Raw genomic sequence first — 13,187 nt, forward strand, 5'->3', positions numbered from 1 at the left:
GGGGCAAAATTATTTAACTCCCTTTCTTTGGGTCTTTGACATATTCTTGGAGTGTATTTGGGTTGGTTTTTGAATCAATTGAACTAGTTTTTTTAATCGAGTTTTATTTTTACTGTAACTATACCTTTTTAAAATATTTTTTTTTATTTTAACTTTTTATACATAATAAAAATATTACATTAATAAATTTTAAGGACACATATTGATAGCAGATTTGTATCTGAAATGTATATATCCTTGTAAAATATTCATGATAAATAAATAAATAAAACTTGATTTATCCAAAAAATTTGATTTATCGAAAAAAAGGTTAAAAAAAGTTGTCAAAGAACCCACCTTAAATCATGCCTGTTAAACTCATTCAGTGCGAACCAAGTTTAATGCGCACTCATGAAAGAGCATTCCCGCATCCTGTGTTCAGTTTGGGAGTGGAATAAAATATCATTATTCTTCGTTACTACTACAATGGAATTCCGAACCTTTTTTTAACTTTTTTTAAAGTTTAATGTCAAAATTTTTGTAACGTAACTTCCGCAGTTATCAGACATTAAAATCACTACAAGCGTTACCCAGATCTTAAATAACAATTTAATCAGCGATGACCATGACGCAAAAAGGTAAAATATTTATATAATTCATATAATTGCTTGGGATATAGTCACAGTGACAAACAAAAAAAAAACATAGCAACAAGCCCAAGGTTACGAAAACAGTGAAAATATTGAAGACTATTTAAAGGGGAGGGGAAATTTACCAACGAATTTACCAAATCCGCGGAAATGTAAAAAAAAAACGATCATAAATTTGAGATTTGAAATATTTGTATGATTGCTTGTAATTTAGTCACACAAATTCAGTTACAAACAAAGAAATAATGTAACAATATATAATAACAAGTGATCCTGAAACTTGTAACTTGTAATTTTTTTTTTGGTAAAAAGCCACTTAACTCGAACAGATGGTTGCCATGCAAAATTTCAGCATTTTTTCCCCCAAAAAACTTTTTGGAAAAATGAAAGCTAAATAAAAAAGTAACAAACTTTCAACAGATAAACATATAGTAAGTTAATAAAGTTGAACACAACATGGTTAAGCAAATCAACATTTTAGTGCTTTCACTAACTAACTTTAGCTATCGTATATCAGGATAAAATACAACACATTAAGACGTTCCCTAATAAAAAATGTGCAAACATTTGTGAATGGTTTAAACTTTTGAACCCATTTTTAAACCGGAAAACCGTTGCTTCAAGTTAGCACCAGTTTCTGGATGTTTGCGACAAAAGATAACGATGCCGACGATAAGTACAATTGCGACAATACCACCGATGACGCCACCGACAATCGTACTTGTCTTTGAGTTGTCCGACTTCCGTGCAACATAAACACCTCCTGCAAAGGAGAAGAAAGAGAAAAGTGTAGAGGGAAGGTAGGTAGTCGGTTGAGATAAGCGCGGGTTGCTGTTTGAGATGAGCGCGGGTTGCTGTTTGAGATGAGCGCGGGTTGCTGTTTGAGATGAGCGCGGGTTGTCGTGAAGGGTGAGGACGCGTTGTTGTACTGGGTAAACGAGGGTTGTGTGCGATGGTTGTGCGCGAGGGTTGCGTGTGAGACAAGCGCGGGTTTTCGTAAGGGTGAGGACGCCTTGATGTGCTGGGTAAATGAGGGTTGTGAGCGAGGGTTGCGTGTGAGATGAGCGTGGGTTGTTGCGCGATGTGCGCATTGGTTATTTTGCGGGATAATTGTGGGTTGTTATGCGGGTTGCGCGAGGGTTGGTATGCAAGTACTTGTGGATTGTTAGGCGGGTATGGGTGTGTTGCTAAAAAGCGCTAAAGCATAACATTACACTGCTGCGTGTTTATGAAATGACATCAATCTTTATGAGGAAACTGTCATTTGTAACCCTGACAGTTTGTAGACACAAAAACAACTTTTGCATATAACGTAAATACCGTATGGACACACAGAAATAGAACAGTACCTTCTCGAGCTTGGAAAGTTGCCACGTTGTCAGAAATATCTGCGCCGCTTATTTCTCTCCAGTTTTTGTAGTCGGTGGAGTGATAGATTTCCGCGTCATCCGACTCCACTTTCATTTTTATCGTTACCTCTGCGCCGTTGGCAAGCTTTTCGAACGGATACACCACAAAGTATTTGCTTTCGTACGAATCTCCTTTGTTTAACTCTCCACCTTGCTGCTTAACAACTTCTTCTCCAGCACTCTCGTCCCATTGCTCTACCCGAATTTGTTTGCCATCTTGAACTGTCGCTGGCTTTATCCAAACGCCTTCACTAAACAACAAATAATACAAGAGATAAATATGCGAAAAACAAGAGGCAGAAACAAACGAATAAATTACGTTTCCTACTTATCGCTAAGCTGAACGGCTCCACCACTATAGCCAACTTGCTGTTCCGCGCTTTTAGCCTCGCTCACTACAATTTTTCCTTTCTGACCGCGATTGGAGAAGTTGTTGTTTCGAGTGCACATGTAATGGTAGTCACCAGCTCTCGTGATTTTGCGTGGTGGTAAATCGAAATATGTGCCAGCATCATCTAGTTCAGATAATTCACCACGTAGCTGACCTATACATCATTATAAAAAGTGCGTTAGAGAAATTAAAAAACATTGGGATGTATATCATTTGTTAAATTTTTTTAAAAAAACCGAGGAAACAAAACGATAACAAAGCGTACACAGTATACTCTCCAATTAGCGGACACCATCGGTGTATGACCAAAGTGTCCGCCAATTATAAGTGTCCGCCTTTTGGAAAGTGTTAAATTTAAAGCTAAAAATTAGAAAATAAAGCTGATTTTTGTATCACAAAGGGAAAATAACAAATGATAATATAATGTTAACATAATGATAACGAACCAATCTTTAAAGTCAAACAAATTTTAACAAATGATAAATGATTAAAGATTTTATTTTTAAATTTTATTTTCTGCTACTTATCTTGACGATCTCTAGTCTCTCCTTAATGGAGGAAAGAGTTTCTCTTTCCTCTCTATTGAGATTGTTTAGTTCTATAAGCTCGTCAAGCATTGCTAGCGTTGTCGCAATAGAAATTTCTTTTTTTTCAATCACAGAATTATCACCATCTTCTTCACCGTCATCAGATAAAACCTCTTCTATATTTCACATAATATTTCAGTAATATGCTTAATGTTTTAAAAGATTTCAAACACTGCCATTACGGTTAAAGTCATTGGGAAGCGATTGAATCGTGGAGGTGGATGGTGTGGAGTTTTCTGTTATTTATCACTTTCATGGCCATGAAAAGCTGATAAAGTGGTTAATAAAGAAAATTGACAAGATTAAAAGCAATCTGGACAGAAAAGAAAAATGTTTGAAATAAATGTTAGAAAAACTATCCTTTTTTATATTTTTCTTTGTTCGCTTTTGATTTTTATGGACTGTCCGCTAATTGGAAAGAAAAAAGGCATATTTGCTCTTTGGTGCAAAAAATATTTTCCGCTAATTAAAGTATCCGCTAATTAGGTGTCCGCTTTTCTGTCTACGTGTCTGCCTTTCTCCTTGATTGGAGAAAATACTGTATACGTAAACTAGATCGCGAAATACTTTTAAGTGGAGTAAAAAGCACTGGGAAGGAGTTTGTCGACAATTCGTGCGTTCCTGCAAGGAAAACATCAAGAGTTCTAGTGACGAACTTTTGATTATATCAACCCACGTGTTTGCGCATAGGCGGGTGAGTAATTTTGCTAAAACTTATTTTAGTTTTTTACTGCAACTATGTGTAGACTAAAAATAAAATTAAAAAAGCTTCGTTAATAAATAAATTATACTTTGACAAATGTTCTTATTCATATTATGCTCGGGTTTAGCATGATTTGCTTGTACAGTATATCAAATTTCATTTCTATCACTTGATCATATTATAAGAAACGAATATTGGAATGTGACGCATCTGGGTTGTTCGTTTGTAAGAAATTCCCTACACATCTAAAAAATTTTTTACGGGAAATTCCTTTCATAAAAATATAGATAAATATGATACATGAGAGATAGTGACGTCAAAAATGTCCAAAGGAAACAAAGATGTCAGAACTTACGTCTCCTTACAAATACCAGCCCTGCACTTATACATTGGCTATTTGGCCGTACCGTATTTACTCTAACGGGCACCTCCCTGGAATAAGTGCTTCATTTAATAGAAAATACTTTATTAGTTTCCCTATTAAATTGTACTCGAAGGGAAACATAACGTATAAAAAGAATTTTGTTTCGCAGAATTATTCCTATTTGGTACAAAGAATTTGAAATTGTTCATGCATCACATCAAACACACTCTTAACATGTGTTGCAAATTTAACAAACATAACACGCTTACCTGGCGTGAGAACGGCTAAACTGACCAAATCTTCTTTGGGCAATCCCAATAAATTTACTCCATTTAAATGTGCGGGATAGTTATTTCCAAAATGACCAAACTTTAAATTTTCGGCAACAGCTTTTCCAGGTTCCCCTTCAGGGTAAATTTGTGACGTCAGCAGAACAACATTGTTGCGATCAGTTCCAGCCAATCCCTGTCCGTCGTTATTGTTGGGATTTGTGTTCGAACCAGTCCATCTGTGAAAACAGAATATTTTGATTAGTGAAACGTACGATCACACAAGCACGCTCAACAAAGATTTTATATATAGTTGCTATCGCAAGTTAGACATCATGCAAAATCAACATCAAATTTTTTTTCTTACTGAAAGTGAATATGATCTCCAACACTTGCAGATAGTCTGTTTGGTACGAAGTCATATTCCACAGCTGGATAAACTTGTACAATGTTGCCTCGCTTACCTCGAACATTGAGATTGTGAATTTTCGCATCTTTTAATTCTGCAGTCCGCGCGCGAATTGCAAATGAATGCGATCTAATAAACATAAAAATATATATTGATGTAAACTTTGACAACACGAAGACGTTTTGATGAAAAGGGGTGGCGTCTCGTCAAAATATCAGAAATATCTAAATATTGTACACGTCACTATAAATTTTGTTTTGATATAGGAAATATAAAAATTTAAGAATTGTAGGTTATAATCAGGAGAAACGTGTGTACAAATTCTTGCAAGTAAGAAAAATTTTTTCGAAAAACCAACATAACATAGGTACCTATTTTCGAATGTTACGCGCCTGTCTTTGAACTACATGTACATAACTTCAAACGCTACGTACCTATCCTCAAACGTTCTTCCATACTGCGCAGTGTTAATAGCTAGCTGTAAATTTAACTTCTTTCCAATGTTGGTGTTTCCACTTACGGCTGAGAGCGGATTCACAGTGGGGTTGTTTTCAAACACGTATCCTCTATCTTCAGCATCCGTTTCAGAGAGACCCACAAGAGAACCAATATCGATTTTAGCTGGACTGTTGTTGTCTAATTAAAAAATATTAAAACCAAATAAAGGAAGAAATATAGTAAGTAAACCTTAAGATCTCTTAAACAAAAATTCTATTGTTATAGCCATCCAATTGTTATCGTCATTAAAAATATACAACGCAATGAGCCATAAAAAGAGAAATGTGTAAAAAACACTCCAAATGGGAAATCACTTCCCCATTTGTCGCAGAAAGCATAAAAATGCCAGCATTTGGCCAACCTCCAATAAAAATTACTCCTTAACAGTACATATGAATTGTGGGAACAATCATATCAAACAATTTTACATTAACAAAAATTATGATTTGTATCAAAGAAATTGATATTACATGAAGTGATTTTAGTTAAATCAAAATTAGAACTTTACATTTGAAACGAATATGAACAAAATATGTCTTTCTCATTATCAGAATCAATAGACTACTTTATCAAATTTGAAAGTAAACATTTACTCTCTTACTTCCCAAGACCATCCCTGTCGTTATACGACAATGGACACACTTTCTATAATTAAAATAGAAAAACTCACTAGCAGCATTGTTGCTTGCGTTAGTTTTGACGGCATCATAATCAGCTGTGGAAATGTTATATCGCAAGCGAAGGGCGCAATGTTCATGAGGCGTATTTAAAATAGTCCAGTTAAACATGTTGGGAAATCCACTAGGCCCATTTCCGTTATGATTGTCACGTGACTTGGGTGAGGCAAGGCATGCCGGTGCTTCAATACCCCATGCGGGAGTTGGTGTCCACTTGGAAAAGTTTCCAGAATTTGCTGGGTACTCGATTTTCTAATAAAAGAAACAAATAATGCTTTAATTGTGACAACTCTGCGTGTGATAACTTTTGGTATTTTGAGCGTAATGAGTTTCGATAGTTTGTGCGTAATAAGTTTCGATCTTTTGGGCGTAATAATTTTCGATCCTTTGGGTGTAATAATTTTTAAAATATCAAGGGATCGAGTACTCGAGACACCAAGAGTTGACGGTATCAACACAAATTTAGATTGTTCAAACACAGAGGATAGAGAATAGATTTCGAGAATAGATATGGCTGGGATTCGTTAAAAAAGCGTTTTTTATTGTTGCTGTTTTTATAAAAAATTTGCGATTTTGGCTTTTATACGCAATGTTTTTTTTTTTAAACCTATGAAATCGCAACATCATTTGAAATCTTGAAATAAGTAAGACGTTTAAATAATGAATTGCATATCTTCTCTACATGTTATTCTGTACAAGAACAATTTTTTGATGACACTTTCTTATCTCGTATGTTCTAATCGAGAAAAAAAAGTTCCGAAAAAATTTTTTTTAGGCCTCTCACTTGCAAAAATAAGTTCCGTAATTATTTTTCGATTCCGTGGGTCGTTTTTTAATAACTGTACACAATATCATTAATCCATCTACGATATCAAAAGCTTCTACACCCCTCAACATAATATCAACCTAGAACACAAAATGTAATTCTGAAAATTATGTTAATTATTCCAACGCCTACCTCGCATTCTTCTTTCGTAATGGGAAGAATCTTTCGGTCACGTGCCGGACCTTTTCTTGCGATCAAGTGTTCCATATATCCTTTCGGAGGTACACAAGAGTATTTTTCTTTCACGTTTTGACTCTCGGCTAGATATTCCTCGCAACGTGAAACATTGTTGGTCATAATTGCGATATCCTAAAACAAATTGTTACTTTTATATTTTCTTTACCAAAGACTATGCGCATAAAAATTGTGACTGTTACCAGGTTGATTTTAAGCAGGAAACCCTCTTTAGTTATGCTTCTTTACACGGCGCGATTGGCTAGCTTCGAGCTTACTTGAAAGATGTATAACGAAAGAAAGGTTTCTGGTTAAGTTGCTTTCAAAGTGTTAATCAAACTAACATAGTGGAATAGTAAGTATGGAAACTACTTAAGATATTTCTAACGTCATTACCTGCCAGTAAAAACTGTTTTGAAGTCATTTTGTCCCGTTTGGATAAATAGATGGATCCGTTGATAAAAATAATATCAGAATTATACTACTTCGGTTAATGGTTAGGGAGATATTTTAGTTTAAACGTTTTAGCACGAACTAGAAGTTTTTTAAACGAAGTCAACGATTATTAATAAGAGTAAGTAGTACTAAATCACAAAGGTGTTTTAAAAATTTGTCAGGGTCAGGGCGTTTGTTTGCATGTTTATATGTGCACTTAGGTTGAAAACATTTAACACCTCCCATGTTAATATCCATTGGTTGACAGACTCAGGTCTAAATATATCGCTAATGTTTTACTTTAAGAGGGAAAAAGTCGATGCATAAATTTCAAGAGAAGTTTGCAGAGATAACATTAAAATTTAGGATAACTCAGCCACAACCAACCTTCCATGGTGTTGGGTGCCAATATGGATAATAATCTCTTTCTTCAGGACATTCGTAACCTCTTCTTGTACCTCCTGGATTTTGTCGTGTATATTTTGCAGTTTCACCTTTTAATTTCTATAAGACAAATGAAATTAAACAACGACCACAACAACAACAACAATAACAGCGACGACCACAACAACAACAACAACAGCGACGACCACAACAACAACAACAACAACAACAACAATAACGACGACCACAACAAAAACGACGACGACGACCACAACAACAACAACGACAACCACAACGACGACTACAACAACGACGACCACAACAACAACAACAACAACAACAACAACGACGACGACAACCGCAACAACAACAACAAAAACAACGACGACGACAACCGCAACAACAACAACAATAAAAACGACGATGAAAGCAACTGGTAGTCAACATTCTTTTATATTGGAGATATCAATAAAAATAGTTATAGTATTTTACACACCTGGTCTGCTGTAAATAAACCCTTGTTACGCTCCCGATATTTACAATTCTGATACCAGTCATAATTTTCATTCATGCCATATCTGAAATATACGAGTCACACTTGATATTAGTTGCTCTACCAGACGGCAAGAACTCTATTTAAATTGATATAACATGTAGCGAAAATAACAGGTGACGGAGATAATGTGTAAGGGAGATATAATATTTATTCTATATGAGGTACATGTGTATATGTAATTCTTTATGTTAAAATCATCACTTTTTAAGCAAGTAAATACAATGTAATCTCTCAGTGGAATTTCTCTAAAGCGGACACTCGTTGCAAGAAAAATGTCCACTTTATCGAGATGTCCGCTTTATCGAGATGTCCGCTTTATAAAGCTTTTATCAAAAATATAATTTTAGACAGAATCTTGACAAGAAAAGATTTTTCAAGCTTTAATCGACGAGCAAATTAAGGGACTATTATTTGGGCGTAAAACATTATACATAGCTTGGAGGAAAGAATACGTATTCTTTTCTTCAAGTTCATAGCAAAAATAAGACAAGATGCAGGCGCTACATAAACTCGCTATTAAAAATGCACAACTACGAAACATCGACAATGCGACCCAATTCTACAATTTCTGCGAACAAAAGATATATCATTTATGGTTGAAAGTCGCGCAATTAAAACGTTTATGGCCTTAAACGGAATTAAGTGACAAAAAATCAAAATTTTGATGTCACCATCATGTTCAGCATACTTCTTTTGTTAACTGTGCCAAATTTCGTCGAAAATAAAGTAGCTTCAATTTTTGGACCAATTTTGGCCTAAAATGACATTTGGGTGACAAAAAATCAAAGTTTTGATGTCACCATCATGTTCAGCATACTTTTTTTGTTGACTGTGCCAAATTTTGTCGAGAACAAATACCAATTTTGGCCTGAAACGTCATTTAGACGACTTCCAAGTATTAGGTACGAAGTTTATATCTGTGACGTAGCAAATGACCATTTGGAACATAGTTAGTTAGTCAGTTAGCAGTTAAAAACCAATACTATTCCCACAGGCGAGATAATAATTACGAAAGATTTATAAATTATCAGTTGGCGCTGAAAAAGCTGTCAAATGTCAAATGGGCAAAAAAAAAAAAAACATATAAAAAATTATTAGATAACGTAAACAAAAAAGTGGTAAAATGTCTGGAATAGAAAAATGTCCGCTTTATAAAGAGAGTTCATAGCGAAAAGTTTTGTTTAGTGCAAAAATGGAAAATAAAAATGAAAATAAAATAATATATGGTTATAATGAGTAAGATAATTAGATGAAAACATTTAACCATTTGACGTCAATCTATGTGACTTGAAGTTCACTTGTTCATTAAATACTTACTCTAAATCGCTATCACAATCAAAGTTGGCACATTGAGATAATTTCTCTGGAATCGTTCTAAACAAATAAAATGATAACGTTATGAGACAGGCAGACAGACAGACAGACAGACAGACAGATAAACAAAAAACTACCTTGTTTTAGCACCATCTCTTAACTGATCATCGCACATATATTGCACAACAAGCTCACAGTGGGCGTTTTTCTCACCACAAGAGTGCTGATTGGTCCACTCGATAGGTAGTTCAGAACCTTCATAATAATACAAACTACCAACATTGTAGCCTCCTCTATTGTTGTTTTGAGAGTCAAACATTCTATAAAAAAGTTAATTTATTGTCTGATTGCAATTTGGTACAGTTGATATATTAAACTCTGAAGGAAAAAAAAATGCTCATAAAACCGAGAGTTCAATGGACGCATAATGTTCATAAAGCAGAGAGTTCAATGGACACATAATTGTTCATAAAACCGAGAGTTCAATGGACGCATAATGTTCATAAAGCAGAGAGTTTAATGGACACACAATTGTTCATAAAACCGAGGCTTCAATGGACACATAATGTTCATAAAACTGAAAGTTCAATGGACACATAATGATCATAAAACCGAGAGTTTAATGGACACATAATGTTCATAAAACTGAGAGTCCAATGGACACACAATGTTTATAAAACAGAGAGGTCAATGGACACATAATGTTAATAAAACCGAGAGTTCAATGGACACATAATGTTATTATAACCGAGAGTTCAACTAAATTTTACAAAAAATGTGGCATATAATTGTTAACATTATTCTCACATTCTTTTTTTTACCTGTTTGCGTTTGCTCTTTCTCGACCACGTTCATCAAGTCGGTTATTGCTGCCTCTAATAAAAAAGAATCATACTCGGTTAGTAGGTTAATTTCTTATAAACTAAATTCAGGTTACTTTGGCTTATGCAAACAACTAAATTCAGGTTACCTTGTGTTAACAAACAACTATATTGAGGTTACTTTAGGCTAACAATGAACTAAATTGAGGTTACCCTGCGTTAACAAAAAACTAAATTGAGGTTACCTTGAGTTAACTAACAACTAACTTGAGGTTACCTTGAGTTAACAAACAACTAAATTCAGGTTACCTTGGGTTAACAAACAACTAAATTCAGGTTACCTTGGGTTAACAAACAACTATATTGAGGTTACCCAGAGTTAACAAAAAACTAAATTGAGGATACCTTGAGTCAACAAACAACTAAAGTCAGGTTACTTTGGGCTGACAACGAACTAAACTGAGGTTACCCTGAGTTAACAAACAACTAAATTCAGGTTACCTTGGGTTAACAAACAACTAAATTGAGGTTACCCTGAGTTACCAAAAAACTAAATTGAGGATATCTTGAGTTAATAAACAACTAAATTCAGGTTACCTTGGGCTAACAACGAACTAAACTGAGGTTACCCTGAGTAAACAAACAACTAAATTCAGGTTACCTTGGGTTAACAAACAACTATATTGAGGTTACCATGGGTTAACAAAAAACTAAATTGAGGATACCTTGAGTTAATAAACAACTAAAGTCAGGTTACCTTGGGCTAACAACGAACTAAACTGAGGTTACCCTGAGTTAACAAACAACTAAATTCAGGTTACCTTGGGTTAACAAACAACTATATTGAGGTTACCCTGAGTTAACAAAAACTAAATTGAGGTTACTTTGAGTTAACAAACAACGAAATTGGGGTTACCTCGGGTTATGCAAATACACATCACAACGTACCAATCCAAAAAGCGCGCAGATGAAAAACAACATGCTTAGTTGTTGCCGCATCAATATGGATGATAATCTGCAAATTACAGTGCAAAATAAAATATAGAGCAAATAAGAAATTCACAGAAAAAGAAATGTAATTCATCATAACTAATAATTAATAATACAAATAACAAATATAATTACAATTATAATTATAAAAACTAAAACTGAAAAACTAATTTCCTTTTTTTTATTTTTTAAAAATTTATTTCACTCCAAAAATGTCAAAATATAACTAAACAGTTGACAAACTAAAGCAAGTTTCTCAAGAGCCACTCAAATATCCCCTCGCAACAATACGTCTAAGAAAAGTTTTAAAGAGGGGATAAACTATTGACAATCATATTTTCATTTACAAATGGCAAGCAATTACTTTGCGTTACAGAAGATGCTGCTTTCATAAAATGCCATAGTTAAAATCACCAGTGTTAAAGCACCCAGGAGGGAAGAAAGTTAATTTGAATGTGCTAAGATTAACAGAAGGAGATTAATAAAGACCACCTCTATGAATGTATGATAATGAGGTATTTTGAGGTATTGTTTTTAAAAAAAGAAAGAAAACCTAATCCTAAGCAAATGTAAATAGAAAGAATAAATTATTAGCTGACACAGAGCACATGTCTTATATACATTCTCCCATTACCCATTTTTTAGGTTAATATACCTACTTCCTATGGCCAAACTAGGGAGTGTTTTAGAGTTAAAAATATGTGTGTAAAAGAACACAAAGAGATCTTTAGAAAGTTATATGCATATGTGAGATGTATCAGTACAAATGTATCAGTACAAGTGAGTTTGCACACTACTTCATGTCGCACTCGATCCATCATAATTGTATCACTTGAGAAACCTTGATGTTTTAAATAAGAACATGCATGAATGAATAAGAACATACAAACAAGATATATTTAATTAGGTAAAAATGCTTAATGATAACTGAAATGTGATAAGGGCAGCATATTATTCCTCCCTTTAAAGAAATTACACCAAAGTGACTTCTTTTAGATAGTTTAAGGTTTATAATGTAAAATAACTTAGATATTATTAGTTGATTTATTTTAAAACCAATCGTATTAAAAGTAACTTAGCAGAGGTTTTTCGGACTATGTTAAGAATTGTGACAACACCCTTGCTTATTTCAAAATCCACCAGATTGCCAATGCTTTTAAAAAACAGTCATAGCTCTCTCTTTTTATAAGAGTGATTAAGAGAGGAATCAATGCATAACAATAAATAATCAATAACAAAAATAAACATACCTTGCTTTGCAACAAAAAACAACAACAAGAATCAACTAAAAAAACAACAACAACGCCTACAGCAATAAAAACAACAACAAAAAAAAACTACAATAAAAACAAAAACAACAACAAATCGTGAAAAGCAAGTACCAAGTCTACGCCTAACTTAAATAATAACATCAAAATTATAATACATAAAAGGTGATTTCACAAAGTCATTATGATAAGTCATAATAAGCCATTATAATAAAAGAAAACGCTTTTAATAAATAAATATAAATATATAACATTATAATTAAATTGTAAATTATGTGCATCGTACATACAAGAGTAACTTTAAATAATAAAATAAAAATAAATAAAAGCTTATTCAAATTTACATGCCATTGCTTGGTCAGTATTCAGATCTTGCATTGTGTTTTATGAGAAAGAACATTCTAAAAAAGAAATTATTGAATAACGTAAAATTAATTAAAATAAAACACAACGGTATTAAGTGTTTCATATCCCCAATTGTCC

The 13,187-nt window shown here is 33.7% G+C and overlaps 1 protein-coding gene across 12 annotated transcripts in view; it reads right to left on the minus strand.

Annotated features, from left to right (window-relative positions):
* Window positions 1-800: 800 nt before the first annotated feature.
* LOC130625330 (protein DD3-3-like) overlaps window positions 801-13,187 on the minus strand; it is a 28,032-nt gene continuing 15,645 nt past the window's right edge. For 8 of the 12 annotated variants that reach the window (XM_057440397.1, XM_057440392.1, XM_057440396.1 and 5 more), the window contains 15 exons: window positions 12,687-12,721; window positions 11,363-11,461; window positions 10,447-10,500; window positions 9,763-9,945; window positions 9,629-9,685; window positions 8,252-8,333; window positions 7,759-7,875; window positions 6,895-7,071; window positions 5,930-6,188; window positions 5,196-5,397; window positions 4,720-4,890; window positions 4,353-4,591; window positions 2,367-2,583; window positions 1,979-2,289; window positions 801-1,392 (listed from right to left, as the gene is read on the minus strand). In XM_057440397.1, coding sequence (XP_057296380.1) covers window positions 1,208-1,392; window positions 1,979-2,289; window positions 2,367-2,583; window positions 4,353-4,591; window positions 4,720-4,890; window positions 5,196-5,397; window positions 5,930-6,188; window positions 6,895-7,071; window positions 7,759-7,875; window positions 8,252-8,333; window positions 9,629-9,685; window positions 9,763-9,945; window positions 10,447-10,500; window positions 11,363-11,461; window positions 12,687-12,721 — 2,388 coding nt within the window. In that variant the 3' untranslated portion in view covers window positions 801-1,207. Of the gene's footprint in view, window positions 1,393-1,978; window positions 2,290-2,366; window positions 2,584-4,352; window positions 4,592-4,719; window positions 4,891-5,195; window positions 5,398-5,929; window positions 6,189-6,894; window positions 7,072-7,758; window positions 7,876-8,251; window positions 8,334-9,628; window positions 9,686-9,762; window positions 9,946-10,446; window positions 10,501-11,362; window positions 11,462-12,686; window positions 12,722-13,048; window positions 13,106-13,187 lie in introns of all 12 variants that reach the window. The other 4 variants (XM_057440402.1, XM_057440399.1, XM_057440401.1 and 1 more) reach the window with 1 other exon arrangement.

Source organism: Hydractinia symbiolongicarpus, chromosome 14, assembly GCF_029227915.1.
Source record: "Hydractinia symbiolongicarpus strain clone_291-10 chromosome 14, HSymV2.1, whole genome shotgun sequence".
Taxonomy (NCBI): Eukaryota; Metazoa; Cnidaria; class Hydrozoa; order Anthoathecata; family Hydractiniidae; genus Hydractinia; species Hydractinia symbiolongicarpus.